The following is a 25287-nucleotide window of genomic DNA, read 5'->3' as shown; positions in this document are numbered from 1 at the left end:
AAAATCCTCAAATATTAGTTGATCAAGTCCAACAATGTAGTAAAAGGATTATATGGCATGACCAACTGGCATTTATTCCAGGTGTGCAATACAAGGTGGGTTCAACTTTTGAAAATCAATTAATATAATTCATTACATCAACAAGCTAAAAAAAAAATTACATGGTTATATCAATAGTTGCAAAAGAATCATTTATAAAAATCAATAATCCTTCTCTACTTGATAAATAACAATGGAGGTGGAGTGGGGGTGAAGAGGAACCCTACAGCTGACAAATAAACATATGAAAAGATGCTTACATCCTATGTCATTCCAGAAGTGCAAATTAAAATAAGATACCATTATTAGGATGGCCAAAATCTCCAACAATGACAACACCAAATGCTGGTGAGGATGTGGCGCAACAGGGATTCTCATTTATTTTTGATGGGAAAGCAAAATACTACAGCTACTTTGGAAGACAATTTGGCAGTTTCTTATAAAACAGAACATATTCTTACCATGAGACATAGGAATTGTGCTCCTTAGTATTACCCAAATAAGTTGAAAACTTATACCCATACAAAAACCTGCACATAGATTTTTTTTTTTTTTTTTTTTGCTTTTTAGGGCCACACCCGAGGCATATGGAGGTTTCCAGAATAGGGGTCAAATAGGAACTGTAGCCACGGGCCTACGCCACAGCCACAACAACGCCAGATTCAAGCCATGTCTGCGACCTACACCACAGCTCATGACAATGCTGGATCTTTAACCAACTGAGCAGGGCCAGGGATTGAACCTCATGGTTACCAGTTGGATTGTTTCTGCCACACCACAATGGAACTCCTGGATCTATTTTATTTACAGCCGCTTTAATGATAGTTGCCAAAACTTAGAAGCAATTAAATTGCCCTTTAGTAGGTGAAGTCTAAACAAACAAATATTCAGACAATGAAGTATTCAGAGCCTTAAAAAAAAAAAGCTATCAAACCACAAAAAGACATGGAGAAACATTAAATCTAATTACTAACTGAAAGAAATCAGTTACTAGCAAGTACATATTATTATGTGACAGAAGCCAGTCTGGAAAAAACTACATACTATATAATTCCAACTACCTGACATTATGTAAAAAACTATGGAGCCAGTAAAAAGATCAATGGTTGCTAGGGGTCTGCAAGGAGGAAAGTAGAGCACATTCTAGGAGTTCTCTTGGGGGCACAGGAGGTTAAGAATCTGGCATTGTCACTGCAGCAGCCCAGGCCACTTCTGTGGTGTGAATTTGATGTCTGACCCTAGAACTTCCACATGCTGCAGGTCCAACCTAAATCAATCAATCAATCAATAAAATAGGAGTTCCCGTCGTGGCTCAGTGGTTAACAAATCTGACTAGGAACCATGAGGTTTCAGGTTCGATCCCCGCCCTTGCTCAGTGGGTTAACCATCCGGCGTTGCTGTGAGCTGTGGTGTAGGTCACAGACGCGGCTCGGATCCTGCGTTGCTGTGGCTCTGGTGTAGGCTGGCAGCTACAGCTCCGATTTGACCCCTAGCCTGGGAATCTCCATATGCCGCGGGAGCGGCCCAAGAAATGGCAAAAAGACCAAATAAATAAATAACACACTCTATTTAAAAGGAAAAAAGAAAAAGTCCATTAATCAAAAAAAAAAAAAAAAAAAAAAAAAAAGCAGTACAGAGATTATTGGAGATGTAACTCTTTTAACCTGTATTTTTCACTTTTTCTACAATAAAATGAATAACAGCCACACAGAAGAGTGGGTGATATAAAGAACTAACCTCATTTGGGAAAACAGTATTTTGGTTATGTACTCTCAAGATGAAGACAAAAGAGCTATACTCAAATATTATATTCTAGTTTTTCAAAGAAGCATGAATTAACAATTTTGAAACTACTTTACGTATACTCTAGGATTGAGCAAAAGTAAATAAATACACTGTGGATAGTGAGAGCCAGGATTTTCACTGTTAGCAAAAGGAATTACAAATAAGGAATGAGGTAGAGCTAGAATCAACTCTGTGATACTGCTTTGGAACAAGAGTCATAACATTATGAAAATTATGTTTCTGTGTATGTTGTTGTTTTTTAATTTTATGGCCATACCCATGGCATATGGAAGTTCCCAGGCCAGGGACTGATCTGAGCCATAAGTACGACCTAAACCACAGCTGTGGCAATGCTGGATCCTTTAACCCACTACACCTCGATAGGGATTGAACCCTCACTTCCACGGCAATCCAAGCCGCTGTAGCTGGATTCTTAACCCACTGCACCACAGCAGGAACTCCTTGAAATCATGGTTTTTAATATATTTACACAGACAGATAAAAAAGGGCACATATGTGTATACACCATATTTTTTAGTTCTATTCACTAAATAAAATAAGGGAGATATGGGATGGATCATCCTTATAGAAGAACCCTAACAAATGTGTAAGGAATGATGGAAATAGAAAATTGTATTAGACAAATCCCACAGTAACAACTTACATGCAAAAGCTATCAATGGATGCTAAAATTATTAAGTGAAAAAGGTATGCTGAGGAGTTCCCTGTCATGGCTCAGTGGTAACCAACCTAACTAGTATCCTCAAGGACACGGGTTTGATCCCTGGCCTCACTCAGTGGGTTAAGAATCCCACACTGCTGTGAGCTACGGTGTAGGTCATGGACATGGCTCAGATCTGGTGCAGGCTGGCAGTTACAGCTCCAATTTGACCCCTAGCCTGGGAATTTGCATATGCTATGGGTGCAGCCCTAAAAAGAACAAAAGAAAAAATGGAATCCTGAGAAATAGGATTTATATAAGCTCAAAGCATATCCCCACAAAACACTTATAATTACTAAGTTAATTATACCTAAAATAGTAACTTCACAGTGGTGAAACCTAAAAAAGACCACTTTAACCAAGGGGTCTAAGTTAATATCGCTAGTAATAGAACAAAACCATGTGCTACCTGATGATGTACTGGGAAAGACACACATAACTCCTGTGGTATTCTTGCCAAAAATGCATAACATGAATTTAATCACAAAGAAACAGACAAATCCAAATCGAGAAATGGCTTACAAAGTAACTGCCAGTACTTTTCTGAAGTGTCAGGGCCATGAAAGACAAAGACTGAGAAGCTGTCAAGAGAATAAAAGGAACTGTGACAACTAAATACAACGCGAGATCTTGGATTGCATCCTAAACTAGAAAAACAACAGTAATGGACAACTGGCAAAATCTGAAAGTTTTGTTGATTAGATAATATTATATTTACGTTAACTTAATGATTTTGATGACTGTACTATGAAATGTTGGAGTGAAGAGTACTGGTATTCTTTCCACTTTTTTTCCCCCAGCTGCACCTGTGGCATATGGAAGTTCCTGGACCAGGGACTGAATTCGAGATGGAGCTGCGACCTAGGCCAGATTTACAGCAATGCTGGATCCTTAAGTCACTGTGCTGGGCCAGGGATTGAACTGGTGCCTCCACAAGACACAAGCCAGATCATTAATCCACTGAGCCAGAGCAAGAACTTCCTTTTTACTATTTTGGTACCCACTTTAAAATCTGAAATTGTTCCAAAATGGAATTTTTTTTTTTTTTTTTTTTTTTTGGCTTTTTAGGGCTGCACCCGTGGCATAGAGTTTCCCAGGCTAGGGGTCGAATCAGAGCTGTAGCTGCTGGCCTATGCCACAACCACAGCAACGCAAGATCTGAGCCACGTCTGCAACCTACACCACAGCTTACAGCAATGCCGGATCCTTAACCCACTGAGTAAGGCGAGGGATCGAACCTGCATCCTCACAGATGCTCGTCAGACTTGTTAACCAGTGAGCCACGATGGGAACTCCTGAAGCTGGAATCTTAAACCTGTCTGTTCTCCTAACTCGATAGTGTACTGGAGGCTTACAAAGTCCTAAGTCAAAGTTATAACCAAGACCACAAACAGAACTCTGCCTTTGTATAACCCCTGCACTACTTAATTAGAATTATACATATTCTGCTTGTTTTTTCCAACAACTATCTGTAATCAAGTTCCAAAAGGCCACAAAACTAAATAACAGCACTTTGCGCAATCTCATTCTGTATCAACTTAAAATACAAGCTGAAAGAAATATGATGGCATCAAAGCACAAGGTTAAAATATACAGGCATATTTCCAACTCAGAACAAATTAAGAACTAAATTACTTCAATCCACAGAAAAGGACCATGAAATATGTATAACAAAAATAATTATAAAGCTCATCATAGGAGACATACTGGAAAGTCACCTTAAAACTGCCAAATGATATTACTCAGCCATAAAAAAAGATAAACTAATGCCATCTGCAACAACATGGATGGAACTAGAGATTCTCATACTAAGTGAAATAAGCCAGAAAGAAAAAGACAAATACCAGGTGATATCACTTATTTGTGCAATTCAAAATATGGCACAGATGATCCTATGCACAAAACAGAAACAGATCATAGCCAAGGGGAGCAGACTTGTGGTTTCCAGTGGGGAAGGGGAGGGAGTGGGATGGATGGGCAGTTCAGAGGTTTTTGGATGCAAACTATTATATTTGGAATGGGTGGGCAATGGAGCCCTACTGTGTGTGACTGGGTCACTTTGCTGTACAACAGAAATTGAAGAAACACTGTAAATCAACTATACTTTAATAAAACAAAATAAATAAAATTAAATTTTAAAAACCTGCCAAATGATAAACGTTTATTTTTTAAATTTAAGAAAATTATACTGAGTCCAGTTTAGAATATATTTTACAATTACTAGAGAGAATCTAAAATATGGCAAAGCCAGGAGCTGGATATCAGTTTGGGATTTTAAAACCAAAGGCTAGATTCTCAGTATGGTCTAACCGTACTCCATGGCCCACATGTGGTATGTCTCTTGCTCTTTCTCTTGAGAAGATTTAAGACTGAAGACTGAGGCAGTAGAAATTTCTAGAGACGTGGAAGTAGTCCCCTGATAATCAGTCCTAGTCAAAAGCTAAATGAGTATTGTTGATGTAAAAATAATCCTCTGGGCACTGCCACCAAATCCTTTTTTAACCATATACTCCATGAAGCCAAGATTAGAGCTGCTGTAACTTAGGACTTTCCTGTTCCAGTCGGATGAAAAGTTATATTAATAACAATTATACACTCAATGTTCATTATGTGCCAGGCCCAGTTCTAATCATCTTTCATGCATCAACTCATATAATCTTTAGAAATATGAGACATCACTGAGACACAGAGATGTTATATTAGGCCACTTACCCAAGTTACACAGTAGAAGGTGGACAGAGCTGGGACGCAAACTCCAGGCAGTCTGCCTCCAAAGTCTATGTGTTTACCAACTGAGCTACCTGGGCAGACATCCGAGTCTATGTATCTGAGTATTAAAATATATTGCCTGGTGCCCATCCAAGACTGAGTCACTGGACAGGTAACCAAACTGCATAATCAAATCATCAATCCTTAAAATCATTTAAAATTCTCCTGAATACCTTAACTCTCTAGAGAGCAAGAATCTTCAATAGTTGTTGATTTACACACACACACTTCAGAATGCACTTTTCTTTCTGTCTCCCACCAACACCTCTACTAAGAGCAATCAGGAGAGGGTACTAATATTGAAACCTCCAGAGTGGCATGGATCAAGTCACAAGTCATACAGCTGAGCTCTGGCCAGGATGTCACATTCTCTTTAATGAAATAGTATTAGGGAGAGGGTTTTCGGCAATACTAGAGCCTTGCAGGAATTTATAAAGATTGTTGTTTTTGTTACTTGGAAAGCACACAATTTAAGTACTAAAGTGTTTTATACAGTATTGTTAACAATGTGAATAAAACTCCAACAAATTGGGTCTTAGTTCGTTTTTTCCATCATGGCCTCAAAACATAAGCTTTTCCTATTCATCTCATTTTAATTACAAAGACTGATCCCATTTAAGATTTGTCTTTCTTCATATACCATCAAAAACACCCTGACTATCCTGGTATCCTCAAAAATCCAAACTCTCTTAAGCCTGCTGATACAAAAAACACTATGTCATAAAATTTTATATATTACACAGCCTTCATCCTACACAAAAGAAAAAGCCAGAGTCTGAAGGAATTTTCATATTAGGTGATAACAGCATCCTTTTCTTTGTATTTTATAAATTCAGGTTGATTCTGTCATGCAGCCAAGTCATCTTTGGTTAAAGAAGACCACTGATGCTAAGAAAGTTGAATAAAAACACCAGGGAAATAAGTACCTTTCCCAGAGCCCTTTTAGTGACTATTTGGTTGAATAAAAATAGGCAACAAATCTGTCAATTTGAGGAAATAAAATGCTGCAGACCAAACGACAACAGTTTGAGAGAGCCAGTACTCACAAGTGGACAATCACTAAAAGAGACAGATATTCTAACACAATGCTTCTTATGCCCCTTTGCAAGTCACAGTGCAATGGCACGTACAGAGAAAAGAGATATTCACTCTAGATCCTCAGGGACTTGGACATAAGTAAAGCCAAGGGTACAGGACACAGCTAGAAATGCCTTTCCCAGGAAGGGATAGAATAGAAGGCTTTGAGCCTCACAGTGTTTGCTAGATTTCCACTTATTCTAGACAGAGATGGTAAAGTATGAGCTGACAGACTTCTGTAGGAAATTACTTCCCCAGATAGCTGTTTGCTAAGTAAAGTCCTGATGAGTCCCCTGGCAACCATGCTCAGTACTGCTGAGGAGCATCCTACAAGTTTCATGTCTCCATTAAGGCACTAGGAAAGGGCTAGAGGGGCCTTGGTTATAATCCTGAACAGCCTCAGTATGGCAAACATATTCCTTAATATCTTACAAAGTAAGCCAGCAGAAGGCTTTAGCCCCTTCCCCTAGACCTGTATCAGTCAAGGATAAACATAAATAAAAGGCATTTCACATCAAGAGCCAGGATAGCAAAGAGTTATAAAAAACTCAACCCAAAACATTTCATAGAAACCTCCTTAGAAGCATACACACAAGACTAAGCAGAAGTGCCCAGGAGATGGTACTCAGAAATCTGAACCAATTTGGTCTATAAGCAAAACTTAGAGGGAAGAAGAATGGATGAATAGACGTCTCCACAAAAACTTGGACCTTATTCCAAGGAGAAAGGACTTCTCCTCTCATGTTCTAATGTCTCCCATAAGATTTTGAAACACTGTGTTATTGGGAGCTTGATCCACATCCATCTCCTTAAAGAATATCGCTATATAAAAATTTTTTTTCATAGAATTTTCATGGGAAATTACTCATCATGAAAAGAGAAGATTTCCTTTGTGGCACAGTGGGTTAAAGATCCAGCGTTGTCACTGTAGCAGCTGGGATTGCTGCTGTGATGAAGATTCACTCCCTGGCCCAGGAACTTCCACATACCAAGGGCTCTGCCAAAAAAAAAAAAAAAAAAAGAGAGATGACTGTCTAAACTGTCTAATTTCAAATTACTAGGTACCAAATGCTATCCTAAGTGTTTTTTGTATACATTTTTCACCAAGAGTTACTATTCAAATGTAATGTTATTCCTTAAGAAGTTTTCCTAACCACATTATGTAAAACTCCCTCATATGCATTCTCTCAATATCCTGCTTCCTTATCTTTATAGCACTTAGCACTCTCATATATAATATTATTTAAAATTTATTGGGAGTTCCTTGGTGGCCTAGCAGTTAAGGATTCAGCATTGTCACTGCTGTGGCTTGGATTCACTCCTTGGCCCAAGGGCATGGCCAAAAAAAAAGCTGCCTACTTGCTTATGCTCTGACTTCTATCATTAAATCGTAAATTATACAATCTGTCTTGCTTACTTGCAGCATCTCCAGCATCCAGAAAGGTGCCTGGTACACAGCAGGCACTGGTGAATGTATGATCTCATTTAATCCACACCAGAGGCACTGGTGACAGGGAACTGAAGCTAAGGGAGATTAAAAGATTTGTTGGAGAGTAGTTCCTGCCGTGCCTCAGCAGAAACGAATCTGACTAGCATCCATGAGGAAGCAGGTTGGATCCCTGGCCTCAGAAGCTCAGTGGGTTAAGGATCCAGTGTTGCCATGAGCTGTGGTGAGGGCCGAAGATGTGGCTCGGATTCCACATTGCTGTGGCTGTGGTACAGGCCAGCGGCTACAGCTCTGATTCGACCCCTAGCCTGGAAACTTCTATATGCCACTGGTATGGCCCTAGAAGGATTAAAAAAACAAAAAAACTTCATTTGTTGGAGACAACCCAACTAGGAAGTAACACCTGACTGCAGAATCTATACTCCTCTTTTCTGCACTATAGGACCTAGTTAAAAAATCCCCTGGGATAGTCCATTCTCAAAAATTTTCCCATCAAAATGATTTGTGCACATCTGAATTGTGGTAAAAGTTATTAAAGGAATACTGGAGTTTCTGTCATGGCACAGTGGACTAGGAACTGTGAGGTTGCAGGTTCAATCTCTGGCCTTGGTCAGTGGGTTAAGGATCCCGCACTGCTGTGAGCTGTGGTGTAGGTTGGAGACGTGGCTCGGATCCTGCGTTGCTGTGGCTCTGGCGTAGGCTGATGGCTACAGCTCTGATTCGACCCCTAGCCTGGGAACCTCCATATGCCCAGGGTGCAGCCTAAAAAAAAAAGAAAGAAATAACTCTAGTGAATACTGAAAATGAGATAAGAAGAAATTTGGAGTTAATCTGAGAGAACACTCTGTGAGATCCATGAGTACCACCTAATCTCTGTCACCTTTCTTAGTCTGACATTTATAAAGTCCTAGAACACAGAGGCTGTCTCTTACTTGTACTCCTGCAGAGTGCCATATTGTACCTTACTCATGAGGATGGCTACCTGTCAAAAAATTCTATTTCACACCTTAAAAAACTTTTGGTCTTCTTGTTTTATTCTGCAGTCCCATTCACTGGGCATGGGTTATTTATGGGAGTCCTAAGAATGTTCAAAGAATGGGAGGGAGGGTAGGGGAAGAGATGTCTGTAAGGCCACACCCCCTTGACACTACTTGTATAAATGAACATTTTCCCAGATGTGGCTCTAATAGAAACCCAGGACAAAACTTTTTTTTTTTTTTTTTTTTTTTGCTTTTTAGGGCCTCACCTTCGGCATATGGAGGTCCCCAGGCCAGGGGTCTAATCGGAGTTACAACTGCCAGCCTACACCACAGCAATGTAGGATCCAAGCTGTGTCTGTGGCCTACACCATGGCTCACGGCAACGCCAGATCCTTGACCCACTGAGCAAGGCCAGGGATAGATCCCGCAAGCTCATGGTTCCTAATCAGATTCTCTTCCGCTGTGCCACGATGGGAACTCCAGGACAAACCTTATTTATTTATTTATTTTTTTAAAGAAATACTACTTTTTTTTATTTTTTAATTTTTTTTAGTCTTTTCGTCTTTTTATAGGGCCACACCTGTGGCATATGGAGGTTCCCAGGGTAGGGGTCTAACTGGAGCTGTAGCCACTGGCCTATGCCAGAGCCACAGAAACATGGGATCTGTGCCACATATGCAAACTACACCACAGCTCATGGCAACACCGGATCCTTAACCCACTGAGCGAGGCCAGGGATTGAACTCTCAAACTCATGGTTCTTAGTTGGATTCGCTAACCATTGAGCCATGACAGGAACTCCCAAACCTTATTTTTAAAGAATGTTGTCCTAATTCTATTTGACACTATTCTTTGGAAAGCTGGATACTTTGTTTATTTATTCATTTTGTCTTTTGAGGGCTGAACCCATGGCATATAGAGGTTCCCAGGCTAGGGGTCGAATCGGAGTTGTAGCTGCCAGCCTACACCATAGCCACAGCAATGCCAGACCCGAGCCATGTCTGCAGCCTATACCACAGCTCACAGCAGTGCGGGATTCTTAACCCACTGAGTGAGGCCAGGAATTGAACCCGCAACCTCATGGTTCCTAGTCAGATTTGTTTCCACTGTGCCACGACGGGAACTCCCAAGGAAGCTGGGTACTTTAGACAGGATTTTTTGTTGGGATAGAGGGAAAAGGCACTTAAGACACACTGTTGTTATTTAAGATTAAATATCTCTGATAAAAAGCAACATCCCTCTGGGAGTATACATAGTTGGGAGAATGGTAAAAAGAAATGGCATGTGCCATGGCTTCCCCATTTATGCTTCCACCACTCACAGTATTCCTTAGAACAGTGGCAAAGGACTTAAAGATTATTCACTGATAAAAACAAGATACTTTGAATTAAATGAGTATTCTCAAATCAGGACAGCCTGTTAGAAGGGAATCAACCATAAGCACATACAGATTGAAACCTTTGCTCTTCTCTCCAAATACTTGCAGGGAGTAGTTTCTGACACATAATTAGTATCTGTTAAATAAGTGACTTAATGATGGACATTAAATAAATCAGTCAACAAGAACTCTGTCAAGGGGATATGGTCCTAATCCAGTCGTTCTGAGAATCTAGCAGTATGAACACTACTAAAAATAGGCATGGATACATCAAGTTTCCTCTAATTACCTCTTGTTCCCAAAGGATTTAGAGCATGTCATCTCCATTGCAATAAGGGGAGAACGACCATGTAGTGATCCATGTTGAATGGAACAAAGCTGGAGTTCCCTGGTGGCCTAGCGGTTAAGGATCTGATACTGTCACTTCTGTGACTTGGGTCACGGCTGTGGTATGGTTTCCATCCTAGGCTGGGAACTTCCGCATGCCAAGGACATTGCCCCGCACCCCCACCCCACCAACCTAATGAAAGGGCATTAAACTATGAAAGAATTCTCAAGTAATACTACTACTACTCTCTGGCAGAGCCTTCTTTTAAGATTCTGAGTACATCACAATCACACTGTTAAATATAGGCAATGGGTACATAAAAATCAAATTATGTCACGAAGCTTCTTTCACCCACTTTACAGATGGAGGAACTAAGGCACCACAAAGAAAACAGCTTCCCCCACAGAAACACGATGACAAGGATTCTATCTGCCTCCCAAAATCTAGCATACAGGATTCAATTAAAGACCCAGATGATAGTTATAGGTGGCAAGCACCTAAGTGTTTCAAACATAAAGTGTATACAGATTCAGATTCACCAACTCTGACTATATGTAGCTAAGAACCTGAGTATGAAACTCCAACTTGCAAAGAACAATGATGAGTGCAAAAGTCATGAACAATCGATGACTCTCTTCTCTCCTCAATGGCCCTCTTGCAAAAGCAGTACATGCAGGCAGGACCTGAGTGCCATGGGAGTTGCCATCAGTGGGCTTTACCCTAGGTCTGGGTATAAGTACTGACTTCGAATTCCTGTGCCAGGAAGTTCCTTGAGATCACAGACAGGCAAGGATCATTCTTTGCATTTGGACCCCCCAGCTCAGTCACACTCTGAAGGGAAACACTCCAGACCTATCATTTTTCTTTCCATCTACTGTCTTTGGAATATGGTCCAACTACAATTGGGCACTAGTTTTTAAAATACACTTCATGCCCATTAACTCTTCTACAGAAAACTTCCCAGTCTCTTAAAGTTTTTCCTCACAAGTGGTTTTTGGTTGGAATGTGGTATGCTCCAATATAGATTTCTGGCACCCTTCCAAAGTTTAATCATTTGAAACCCTCCCTCCCCATACATAAAAAATATATCCTTCCAGCATCATTTGACCGAAGTATAAAGCAACCTGGTTGGCCTCCATGCATCCGATGGCATCTTCCAAGAGTGAAAACTCCACGCAGACATAGCCATAGTCGTAACCTGGGGACAGCATTTAAATACAGACGGGAGTGGTGTTAGTGCCTTGGAAACATAAAAGACACACTTAAATCCCCTGTTTCTGAACCCCTTAAATGCAAGCCCCCCAACTAGGCCCTCCCTCCCCTGTACTAGGCAAAGCTGCTACCCCAAACAGAAAAAAGTACTAAAGGAAAGTCTGGATGTTTCTAGACTTAGAGAGTCATTTCAAAATGGCCTTTTCCATTAATCAAGAAGATTCTTTGCCCTCTTTAGCACCGATGATCTGATGAGGGTGCCCCATAATTGGGTAATCCCACAGAAAGTTCCAATGGGAACCCGAAACATTTTAACCACAGGCTGAATCTTCTGGAAGAACAAAGTCACCAAGAACAGGAAAGTATCTGTAAAAAAAATTTATCTCGAGAGAGAGGAAGGAGAAGCAATTATCCCAAAGCTATGCGAATAGTCACCACTTTTCAAGCAGAAACCACCTTCAAAGACAGAGGTGCTGATAGATTGAGGCAACTATTCTGCTTGGATACCACAGGAGGCTTCTGGTTGGCAGGGGATAGACTATTTCAGGTCTTTTTTTCCTTGTTTCAACTCAAGTCATAAACCAGCTAAAATCTTTATGAAAGGAAGAAGGTATAAAAGCATAAATAAGTACAGATAGCTGGGTCCAAAATTGTGGTCATGCACAAAGTTGGGGTAGGCTGGGAGAGAGACAGGAGTTGTTAGCAATCAATACATGTTCAAGAATTATACATATCATTAAGAATATAAAACACCCTTCACCTTTCTCCTGAGCAAATGTCATTTGAAGCTCTCATGACCCATGAGATGGGAAGTCATGGGATTTACAAGCTGATAAACTCTAATATTAACCTATCCTATAATGCCCCAATACTGCCGCCACATGACTACAAAAATATACTTGTTAATGCTATGCTCCACAAGTGGCTTCCATGCTTCCTCCACTGCCTCATAGGATAAAGAAGCTCATTTTTAGGAGTAACATTGTGCAAATGGAACAGCAAGGAAACTATGTGATTTGTTCAGATGAGAAATAAAACTCAGGGAAAGAAAAACCACACAAAACCTAGGTCAATTCTGAGCACAAAGTTTACATGTCAATAGTAAACTGACATCATATTTTTTTCTTTTTGGCCACCCTGTGGCATACAGAGTTCCTGGACTAGGGATCATATCTGAGCTGCAGTTGTGACAACGCTGGATCCTTAGCCCACTCTGCCAGGCCAGGGCTTGAATATTCATCTCTACTTGCATCCCAGCACTACAGAGACATCACTGATCCCATGGCACCACAGCAAGAAATCCACAAAACCCACAAACTGGTATCAATGAATCAAGGCAACAAAGCGTATATTAAAAAAAAGAAAAAGAAAAAAAAAGTAAAAACAAAACCAAATATATAACTTTAAAACTGACCAGGAGTTCCCTTGTGGCACAGTGGGTTAATGACCTGGTGTTAGTACTGCAGTAGCTCTGGTCATTGCCCTGGCGCAGGCCTGGGAACTTCAAATATGCCACAGGCATGGCCAAACAAAAAGACTAAACTTGGTGAAATGGGTTGTATTCCTTGTCACATGAAACAAATGGCCTGAAATGTTTCACTATGACAGCAGTAAGGCTGCGACTTTAGATTTGTTAAATAGTTCAAGTTCATAATTCCTTTCAAGTAGATTTTCTTTTCTTTTTTGTCTTTTAAGGGCTGTCCCCGCAGCACATGGAGGTTCCCAAGCTAGATTTCGAATTGGGAGCTATAGCTGCCAGCCTACACCATAGCCACAGCAATGCCAGATCCGAGTGGAATCTGCTGTCTATACAACAGCTCACGGCAACATCGGATCCTTAGGCCACTGAGTCAGGCCAGGGATCGAACCCACGTCCTCGTGGATACTAGTGGGGTTCTTTAACTGCTGAACCTCAATGAGAACTCCTCAAGCAGATTTTCTTGTCTATACTCAGGAACATCTCATACATAAAACATTCTACACTTTGTAAAAGGGTCTGAATGTTCTTGGGAAACACTGCAGAATAGAAGAAACAACTAAAGTGCCTTTTATCACCAAATATCACCTTTTATCACCAATATGTTTACAATGCTAACTACTGCAAACATTCAAATGCATGTCCATAATCAGAAAGGGGCAGCTAAGGAACAAGCAGATGTACTCTCAAGTGTATTGATTACTTCTACAAAACACATCAAAGGAGGAGTTCCTGTTGTGGCTCAGTCGTTAACGAATCCAACTAGGAACCATGAAGTTGCGGGTTCGATCCCTGGCCTCGCTCAGTGGGTTATTCGGTGTTGCCATGAGCTGTGGTATAGGTCGAAGACATGGCTTGGATCCTGCGTTGCTGTGGCTCTGGCGTAAGCCAGTGGCTACAGCTCTGATTCAACCCCTAGCCTGGGAACCTCCATATGCCATGGGAGCGGCCCTAGAAAAGGCAAAAAGACAAATAAATAAATAAATAAACAAAAACAAAAAACAAAAGACATCAAAGGAGCATCCGGGTGTGAAGGCAAACCCTCTCCATAGCTGCCAAAATGAAAAACACAGGGAACTAATACCAAATTAGCAAAGCCCTGAGTTTACTTTCTCTCTTTCTTTTTTTTTGTCTTTTTAGGGCCATACCCACAGTATATGAAGGTTCCCAGGCTAGGGGTCGAATCGGAGCCATAGCTGCCAGCCTATGCCAGAGCCACAGCAATGCCAGATCCAAGCCGTGTCTGCGACCTACACCACAGCTCAGGGCAATGCCAGATCCTTAACCCACTGAGCGAGGCCAGGGATCGAACCCGAAACCTCACGGTTCCTAGTCGGATTCGTTAAACACTGAGCCATGACAGGAACGCCTGAGTTTACTTTCTGTACTTAAATAAGTAACTACTGGAGTTCCCGTCGTGGCGCAGTGGTTAACGAATCCGACTAGGAACCATGAGGTTGCGGGTTCGATCCCTGCCCTTGCTCAGTGGGTTAACGATCCGGCGTTGCCATGAGCTGTGGTGTATGTCGCAGACACGGCTCGGATCCCACGTTGCTGTGGCCCTGGCGTAGGCCAGAGACTACAGCTCCGATTGGACCCCTAGCCTGGGAACCTCCATATGCCGCAGGAGCGGCCCAAGAAATAGCAAAAAGACAAAAAAAAAAAAAAAAAAAAAGTAACTACTGTGGCCTGCAGGAGTGTAAAGAATCTATGTGCAGATAGAGAAAGGATTCAGGGAGTTCCCGTTGTGGCGCCGTGGTTAACGAATCCAACTAGGAACCATGAGGTTGCGGGTTCGATCCCTGCCCTCGCTCAGTGGGTTAACGATCCCGCGTCGCCGTGAGCTGTGGTGTAGGTCGCAGACTCGGCTCAGATCCAGTGTTGCTGTGGCCCTGGTGTAGGCTGGCAGCTACAGCTCAGATTAGACCCCTAGCCTGGGAACCTCCATATGCCACAGGAGTGGCCCAAGAAATAGCAAAAAGACAAAAAAAAAAAATAAAAAAAGAGAAAGGATTCATGATAACATTCACACTGTGCTAAAGGACAAATAGACTTTGGGAAGGAAAAGATAGTCTAGAAGAGACATTATGAACATCTAATAGCATCTCTATATTAATCCTGAAATACGATATGTTGACAATGTACTTCTGATATAATTAAATTAACAAGCCCAACACACTCAATTTCTTCTGCCTGAAACTTTAGCTATCAAAAAAAGAAATATAAGGTTTGATTATAATACATAAAACTTTAAAAATAAGTAAATAAAAATTTTGGAGTTCCTGCTGTGGCTTAGCAGTAATGAATTCAACCAGTATCCATAAGGACACAGGTTTGAGCCCTGGCCTCACTCAGTGGGTTAAGGATCTAGTGAGCATTGTCATGAACTGTGGTGTTAGGTCACAGCTGCAGCTCGGATCTGGCATTGCTGTGCCTGTGGTGTAGGCTGGCAACTACAGCTCTGAAATGACCCCTAGCCCGAAAACGTTCATATGCTGTGGGTACGGCCCTAAAAAGACAAAAAAAAAAAAAAAAATTTAAGTACCCAAGCTTGATCCCAGGCATTTTTGTGTGTCTAAGACTCGTGGTTGTATATAAGGATTTTCCAAATTGCCAAAATCAGTGATGATACCATGTGATATTTACATTGTACTTGCTGGTACAAGGTTGCATTCTAAACATTTTACATATGGTAATTTAATCCTCCTCACAAGACTGTCCTATAGGGTAAATATCATTAACCTCATTTTACCCATCATGGGAAAGCAATTTGCTCAAAATCACCTCATTGCTAAGAGGCTTCAAACCCAGGCAGTCCAGATTCAAACCGATGCTATAAACCACTACGTTTACTTTCACCCTTTAGTAAGATTCTGTAAGGAAGTTGTGTTGTGGCTCAGCAGAAATGAATTAGCATTCACGAGGACGCAGGTTCGTGGCCTGGCCTCATTCAGTGGGTTATGGATCTGGCATTGCTGTGAGATATGGTGTAGGTTGAAGACACAGCTCAGATCCCTTGTTGCTGTAGTTGTGATGTAGGCCAGCAGCTGTAGCTCTGATTAGACCCCTGGCCTGAGAACTTCCATATCCTTTGGTGCAGCCTTAAAAAGACACCCCCGCCTCCCAAAAAAAGAATTGCTAAGACCTATCTTGAGTCATCAAGATTGCAAATTCAATGTTAACAGTCCCAGAGACAGACTCTTACCTAAAAAGAATAAATTAAAAAGGCTCTTTTATTACCTTTTCTTCTACCATCACATGCTGGGAAGATATCTGGTGGGCTGGGGGTCTTTGTGCTTATGTATATGACTATTAAAAATTATATCTTGGAGTTCCCATTGTGACGCAGTAAAACCAATCCAACTAGTATCCGTAAGGATGCAGGTTCAATCCCTGATCTCACTCAGGGAGTCAGGAATCTAGTGTTACCGTGAGCTGTGCTGTAGGTCACAGGCTGAGCTGAGATCTGGTGTTGCTGTGGCTGTGGTGTAGGCCAGCAGCTGCAGCTCTGATTGGACCCCCAGCCTGGGAATTTCCATATGCTGCAGGTGCAGCCCTAAAAAAAGATATATATATATATCTTGAGTTCTCGATGTGGCACAGTGGTATTCGCGGCGTCTCTTCAGAGCAGTACCAGAATAAAGGTTCAATTCCTGGCCTGGCATTGTGGGTTAAAGGATCCAGTGTTGCCACAGTTGTGGTGTAGGTCACAACTGTGGCTTGCATCTGATTCCTGGACCAGGAACTCCATATGCCGAGGGGTGGCCAAAAAAGAAAAAAAAAAAAAAAAGTATATCTTACTCCATTTTCTAAATGTATGGATTTCTCAGAGATATGAATTCTCCTTATACTTTTGGCAGAAGAGAAGGCAGAGAACAAGGGAAGGAAATAAAGGTAACGTTAAATTTTCAATTCTTCTCTATCTTCATTAACCATGTGGTTGTCTGTTCCCTGAAAAAGTATGTGATGAAAGATAACCAGGTGCTTAGGGGAAAACAAGGTCTAGAAAACAAAGTCCTGATAAGTAATGTCCAATCCCAGGACTAATTCTTTAGTATCTGCCGCTAGAAAAGCTGACTCGGTGATGCTAATAAACATGGTCCTTAATCATTCAACTCAACTGTTAGTTTATACCAAGCCTAGCTTTCATAATAATTATACAGTAAGATTTAATTTAGGCAAATGAGATGAGCAGCCCAAATTCAAAGTCATCTAGAAAAACCCAACTAACACAAACAAGTTTCCCATTAGGAGAGTACTGCTTAACTTTGGAGAGCCCAGAAAATACATACCAACTATGAAATGTAAAAAAGAATCAGGATTTTAAAGGACAAAGGCATAAGAAAAAAGAGACTTTAAAAATTTGGGGGAGTTCCTGTTGTGGCTCAGTGGTTAACAAATCCGACTAGGAACCATGAGGTTGTGGGTTCCATTCCTGGCCTCACTCAGTGGGTTAAGGATTTTCTCCTTCATTTCTATGGGGACAAAAAGCATTATGAATATAAAAGGCACCATGAAAAATCTTAATAGAGATTCGAGAGGGCTTAGTTCTAACGTCCTTGTTTTCCTAATTTCATTTCACTGGGAATATAGGTGTTTAGAAAAGTAAAATATTATCGAGTTAGAGATTTTAACAAAAACCAAAGAAAATCAGTCCAGGTATTTGAACTTGCATCAATGGAAATAACATGACAAAGGAGGCCTGTATGAAAGATTTCCATCAGGTACTTTGCTCTGCTAAAACTTCAAATGAAGGAGTTCCCATTGTGGCTCAGTGGGTTACAAACCCCGACTAGTATCCATGAGGATGGAGGTTCGATCCCTGACCTGGCTCAGTGGATTAGGGATCCAGTGTTGCTGTGAGCTGTGGTGTAGGTTGCAGATGATGCTCAGATCCCACGTTGCTGTGGCTGTGGTGTAGGCCAGCAGCCGAAGCTCCAATTCGACCCCTAGCCTGGGAACCTCCATATGCTGTACTTGTGGCCCTAAAAAGCAAAAGCAAAAACAAAAACACTCAAATGAATATGTACCTGCAGCTTTCATTGTGCAAATATCTGATGTATATGTCAAACTACTATCTGGGAAGAAAGAAATTGGCCCAAATGCTATCTATCACTTTGATACCTTACAAACACTTTCAATTCTCTCCTCTTCAACTATGCACATAAGAATTACTGGTTTATAATAAAACAGATGAAAAAAGGAGGATTTACACTAATGATTACTTGTTAAATTTCTGAAAACTGCATGTGGTTCTATTTTGTTTAGTTTTCCATCTGCACCAACTGGTTATTCTAAAATACATACATACATATATATATACACAAATACATACATATATATAATATATACATATATTTTGGTTTATATTTTCAAGTAGTTTTCAAAGTTCAAAATTAACCTTAGGGTCACTGCATACTAATGATTGTTCTCTGGGCCTAGCTTAACATTTACTAGGAAATTCTCACCCTTATTCAAGTCATTTCAATTCCACTGACATTAACAATGAGGAGTTCCTGCTGTGGCACAATGGGATGAGAAACATCTCTGCAGTGCCAAGAGGCAGGTTCAATCCTCAGCCCAGCATGGTGAGGTAAAGGATTAGAGCTGCTGCAGCTGCAGGGTAGGTCACACCTGCAGTTCGGATCTGATCCCTGGCCTGGTAACTCCATAGGCCGTGGGGTGGCCAGAAAAGGGAGGGGAAAAAATGCTATGAAAGCAGAGGACAGTGTCCTAACCCTCAGAGAGCTTAGTCTAATGGAAAAGTGATAACAAGGAGACAGATATAGACCACCCCAAAATAAGTCAAAAGAGGGAATACTTATTCTTTTTTTTTTTCTTTTTTTTTTGTCTTTTTTTTTTTTTTTGTCTTTTTGTCTTTTTTTGTCTTTTGTTGTTGTTGTTGTTGCTATTTCTTGGGCCACTCCCGCGGCATATGGAGGTTCCCAGGCTAGGGGTTGAATCGGAGCTGTAGCCACCGGCCTACGCTAGAGGCACAGCAACGCAGGATCCGAGCCACGTCTGCAACCTACACCACAGCTCACGGCAACGCCAGATCATCAACCCACTGAGCAAGGGCAGGGACCGAACCCGCAATCTCATGGTTCCTAGTCGGATTCGCTAACCACTGCGCCACGACGGGAGCTCCACTTATTCTTTTTTAATGGCGATTTTTATTCTTTTTTTTTTGGTTGTGCCCTCACATTTATTTTCTTCTTGGAACTATAATCGACAAATAACATTGTATTACTTTTAGGTATACAAAATCATAATAATTTGATATATGTATATATATTGCAAAATGACTACCACAATAACTTTAATTAATAATCACCACCACACGTTTACCTTTTTTTTTTTGGTGATGGGAACTTTTAAGATCTACTCTTATAGCAATCATCAAATTTAAAATATTGTTAACTATAGTCACAACCCTGTATATTATACCCCCAAGACTTTTTTAAAATCTGAGAACAACTATTCTTCATAGAGCTAATGATCTAGTTCAGTTTTTGTTCACATGAAAACAAACCAAAAAACCTACAGAGTAACCATCAGGAGTAAGATCTGTATTCTTTCCCCACTGGGGGAAAAATACAGATCTTTCCAACCTGGCAGGAAAGATGGTGCAGGCATGGAAAAGAATCACTCAAGACAGTAGCAGCATCAATGCTGAAGCAGACTGCTCATACAGAGAGATGATCCCAGAACAAGAGAGGTCACAGATTAAACAGTGAAGTCTTTTCATTTCTGTATCCCCAACACTAGCATAATACCTGGCACATGACGGCACTCAGTCAATGCCACATCATTTGTAATGAGTATCTTCAAGGGAGCAACATAGAAGAAAAGTAATTTCTATAGTTCCATACATAGGGAAGAAGCTATAGCTAATTCACCGTGTGCTCTCACTCAGCCACTTTTCTCTGGGCCTCAGTTATCCCATATACTAAGTAGCAATGACAGTAACTCCTTTGCAGGTGGTTTCAGAAGTACATGGGTTAATGCATTTCAGTACCTCTGCGCTTCTATTATAAAGCACTATCTGAAACCAAAAATGAGACAGCTTCCCTTGAGTTGCTGCCAAATTTTAGCACTGATGAATTTCCACAGATTTCTAGTGTATACTAAAATATATCTGCTTTTCCCATAGGTTACGAAGCTATTTTCATTTTGACTGGGAAGGAAAATTCAGCCCATAAACATTTTTTCCTCACTGCCTTGGTCTTAGCACAAAAAGGACAATTCACCAATGTTCTAAAGGGCTCTGGGAAGGTTTCATGAAGATAATGGCTTCTGAGCTGGAAGCTGTTCAAAATGACAGTAGATCCCACCAGCCCAGCCACTCATCTATTCCAGAAGTGAACCAGTATCTAGAGAAGAGTTGATAGGAGTTCCTATTGTGACTCAGAGGGTTAAGAACCCGTCATAGTGTCCTCAAGGATGTGAGTTAGATCCCCGGTCTTGCTCAGGGGATTAAGGATATGGTGTTGCCACAAGCTTTGGCCTAGATCACAGATGCAGCTCAGATCTGGTGTTGCTGTGGCTGTGGTGTAGGCCACAGGGGCAGCTCAATCAACCCCTGGCCTGGGAACTTCTATATGCCACAGGTGCAGCAGTTAAAAAAAAAAAAAAAAAAAGACACTAGAGAAGAGTTATTAGACAGACACCTGCATTCTGTGAGGCTCAAGCGGACCAGACCACAAGCCTAGGTCATCTATGCCCTGTAACAGAGTAATGACGCTCAACTAAAAATGGTAGGTACCAGCCAGATGCAGCTTTAGGAGCCCCATCTGTGGTATCATAGAAAGATATTTGGTCTTTGTTCTAGTTTCCTGGCACAGAGCTCCTAAAACTCTTGGAATTTCCTGAGTAATAAGAGTAATGAGAGTCTTTGTTTTAATGAGACAACTCCTGAAGGGCTCCTAGATAGCTCCAGGATGGGGCCTGGTCATCAGAAAAATCAAGACTTGATTAGAAGCATGGAACTTTCAGCCTCGTTCCCAACTTTCAGGAAGGGGGGAAAAGGGCTAGAGATCGAGTCAATAACCAATGGTCAATAAGTTAAATCAACAATGCCTACATAGGAGTTCCCGTCGTGGTACAGTGGTTAACGAATCCGACTAGGAACCATGAGGATGCGGGTTCGGTCCCTGCCCTTGCTCAGTGGGTTAACGATCCGGCGTTGCCGTGAGCTGTGGTGTAGGTTGCAGACGCGGCTTGGATCCCGCGTTGCTGTGGCTCTGGCGTAGGCCAGTGGCTACAGCTCCGATTCAACCCCTAGCCTGGGAACCTCCATATGCCGCGGGAGCGGACCAAAGAAATAGAAAAAGACAAAAAAAAAAAAAAAAAAAAAAAAAGCCTACATAATGGCACCACCATAAAAACCTCCAAATTATAGTATTTGGAAAAATTCCAGGTTGATGAACGTATCCCACATTACAGGTGGGTGGTGCACTCTACCTCCATGGGAGAGAGGCTCCTACACTCAGAACCCTTCCAGACCTAAATACCTATATACCTCTTCACCTGGTCCTTTACAATAAACTGGTTAAGTGTTTCCTTGAGTGTTGTGAGCCATTCTAGTAAATTATCAAAGCTGAAGGGGTATGTGTCACCTGGGGATCTGATACTTGTGAATGGCATCTGGAGTAAGGCACACGTATTCAGATTTAAGATTGAGCATTTAAACCTGTGGAGTCTGATGTTAACTCTGGATAGTTAGCGTCAGAACTGAATTGAATTATACGACACCCACTCAGTGCCGGAACTGGTTGGTGTCAGGAGAAAAACAAAATCTTTCATCATCTCTTTGCCTATATGACACAGAGGCAAAAACATTGCTTTCTGCTGATGCCATTTCAGAACGTGTTCAGAGCTCCATCTTTCAATTTACACAAAGGCCGTCGCCCCCTTGTCCCCTTTGCCAGGTTCAACTGCAAAAACCACTGTAATCAGGAGTTCCCGTCGTGGATCCGAGGAAATGAATCCAACTAGGAACCATGAGGTTGCGGGTTTGATCCCCGGCCTCGCTCAATGGGTTAAGGATCCAGTGTTGCCATGAGCTGTGGTGTAGGTTTCAGACATGGCGAGGATCTGGTGTTGCTATGGCTGTGGCGTAGGCCTGCGGTTACAGCTTCAATTAGACCCCCTAGCCTGGGAACCTCCATATGCCATGGGTGTGGCCCCCAAAAGACAAAAAAAAAAAACCAAAACACTATAAACAGGTAATTTGCTGACAGTACTTGTCCTCCATGCAGCCATTTTAAAATACAAGACTATTCTTGGTTAAGGTTAACCACAACCTTTCATCAGATATGCTGTACATTGTCAAACATATTCATTAACTGATAAACAACGCAAGCACTTTCTAGAGTTTAATATTAATCCAAAACCTAAAATGAAAATTTTAAATTTTCTAACAAATATAGAATTCTATTATTTATTTATTTTACTTTATTTTTCCTTTTTAGGGCTGTAATCGAGGCATATGGAGGTTCCCTGGCTGGGGTCTAATCGGAGCTACAGCGGTCGGTCTACACCATAGCCACAGCAACGTGGGATCCAGGCCACATCTACGACCTACACCATATAACAGCAACATCGGATCCTCAACCCACTGAGCGAGTCCAGGGATCAAACCCGCAACCTCATGGTTCCTAGTCGCATTTGTTTCTGCTCTGCCATGACAGGAACTTGTGGAATTTTATTTAATTTTATTTTAGGGCTGCAAGTGAAGCACAAAGTTCCCAGGCTAGGCACTGAATTACAGCTATAGCTGCTGGCCTATGCCACAGCCATGGAAATGCCAGATCTGAGCCGCGTCTATAACCTACACCACAGCTCTTGGCAACACCAGATCCTTAACCCACTGACAGGGGCCAGGGATTGAAGTCAAATCCTCATGGATACTAGTCAGGTTTGTTTCTGCTGAGCCACAATGGGAACTCCTAGCAAATATATAATTTTAAATTACTTATTATACAAATGACAGAATGAAATACCACTCCTTCAACATAATACCACTGCATGGTTTTAAAAAGTGAAATTAAGTCTGTTAGAATTTTTTATAATAATTCCTGAAAAGGATCTACTTAACCAATGTTTTATTTTCAGAATTAGTCATACATATTAACTAATAATTTTGGGTTAAAGAAACATATCCCAATACAAACATTATTTAACCACAAATTTACACATAACCTCATACATTCCTACCTAGAATTTTTGCAGCTTTGAGTATAAGTCAACAGAATTAATATATTTTCTTCTTTGATTTGGAGATAGGCAAAAGCAGGAAATCATTTAATTTGTAACACAAATTCAATTGACGGGTTACTGGTAAAACACTAATGAAGCTTAAGCTATGTGGCTGTCACCATCATTCAGGGACATATGATTCACTTTTTAAAATGACATTAACTAGTCAACTTCCCTCAAAGAATGAGCCACATACTTGGCAGTAACACCAAAAAAAGAATCACAATTTTTTCAGGAAAAGAGAGTGCTGTTTTATTTAAAAGGATGAAAATACATTTTCTATGCATTGCATAATGAACTGAACTGAGACTAGGGTTAATCAATTATGAGCTCTACTAGGAAAGTCTAAGTACCAGTCAGCAGGTTATTAATGTCTATGCTGAAACTCTGAAGTTCTCTATATTCATGAAAATGCTTTTAAGAAATTAATCTTGGAGTTCCCGTCGTGGCTCAGTGATTAATCAATCTGACTAGGAACCAAGAGGTTGCAGGTTCGATCCTGGGCCTTGCTCAGTGGGTTAAGGATCCGGTGTTGCTCTGAGCTGTGGTGTAGGTTGAAGACGTGGCTCAGATCCCGAGTTGCGGTGGCTCTGGTGTAGGCTGGTGGCTAAAGCTCCTATTAGAACCCTAGCCTGGGAATCTCTATATGCCACGGGTGCAGGCCTAGAAAAGACAAGAAGACAAAAAAATAAATAAATAAATAATAATAATAATAACCTTTATATGACCTGATAACCAATATCCAAGAAGGCTTATTTTTATTTTTTTATTTTTTATTTTTTTTGTCTTTTTGCTATTTCTTTGGGCCACTCCGGCGGCATATGGAGGTTCCCAGGCTAGGGGTCGAATCGGAGCTGTAGCCACTAGCCTACGCCAGAGCCACAGCAACGCGGGATCCGAGCCGCGTCTGCAACCTACACCACAGCTCACGGCAACACCGGATCGTTAACCCACTGAGCAAGGGCAGGGACCGAACCCGCAACCTCATGGTTCCTAGTCGGATTCGTTAACCACTGCGCCACGACGGGAACTCCAAGAAGGCTTATTTTTAAAACTGATATAGAAAAATAAAACAAAAACTGAGATATAATTCACATACCATAAAATGAACTTTTTAAAATACGTAATTCAGTAGTATAGTCACAAAGTAGTGTAACTATTACCATCCTCTAGTTCCTAAAAGGTTTATATTTATTTTTTTTATTTTTTATTATTTTTAATTTTTTTTTTTTTTTTTTGTCTTTTTGGTTGTTGTTGCTATTTCTTGGGCCGTGAGTGGCATATGGAGGTTCCCAGGCTAGGGGTTGAATCGGAGCTGTAGCCACCGGCCTACGCCAGAGCCACAGCAACGCGGGATCCGAGCCGCGTCTGCAACCTACACCACAGCTCACGGCAACGCCGGATCGTTAACCCACTGAGCAAGGGCAGGGACCGAACCCGCAACCTCATGGTTCCTAGTCGGGTTCGTTAACCACTGCGCCACGACGGGAACTCCTAAAAGGTTTATATTTAAATTAGATAGAAGACCTAAGTGATAACCTAAGTAAGAAACATAGAAGAAAGTAAAAGCTGCTTTAATTTATATTCCATGGGTGGAAAATGTAAGCTAGGAAGGGTGAGCACACATCAGATATTCTGCAAGGGGAAAGCTGAAAGAAAAAGGCTATACATGTTAAATCCTGTAAATAGTTTTTATGAACGATGTCTATGTGCTGCCCACTGACGTTAACTGTATAAATGACTTTTCCTCCCTGGACTGAAGGTGAGTGTCCAACAGGCTCCTTCACTATGCAGGCTACACTATGCAGGCTGAT

General features: G+C 41.2%; 1 protein-coding gene across 23 annotated transcripts in view; it reads right to left on the bottom strand.

Annotated features, from left to right (window-relative positions):
* RBM6 (RNA binding motif protein 6) overlaps positions 1 to 25287 on the bottom strand; it is a 124259-nt gene that overhangs the window by 51696 nt on the left and 47276 nt on the right. For 14 of the 23 annotated variants that reach the window (XR_014823041.1, XR_014823044.1, XR_014823046.1 and 11 more), the window contains one exon: positions 11649 to 11722. The exons of 7 other annotated variants lie outside the window; for them this stretch is intronic. Coding sequence is in view for 5 of the 16 variants with exons in the window: in XM_021068796.2 (XP_020924455.1) it covers positions 11649 to 11722 (74 nt within the window). In the remaining 11 variants the exon portion in view is untranslated. Of the gene's footprint in view, positions 1 to 7256; positions 7389 to 10485; positions 11723 to 25287 lie in introns of all 23 variants that reach the window. 2 more of the 23 variants (XM_084988225.1, XM_084988222.1) reach the window with 2 other exon arrangements.

Source organism: Sus scrofa, chromosome 13 (genome assembly GCF_054392235.1).
Source record: "Sus scrofa isolate SSC_HxYL_T2T_F1_AM1 chromosome 13, Sscrofa_HxYL_maternal_Yorkshire_Landrace_v2.0, whole genome shotgun sequence".
NCBI lineage: Eukaryota > Metazoa > Chordata > Mammalia > Artiodactyla > Suidae > Sus > Sus scrofa.
Note: the sequence above shows the minus strand (reverse complement) of the source record. Positions and strands in the feature narration are given on the sequence as shown.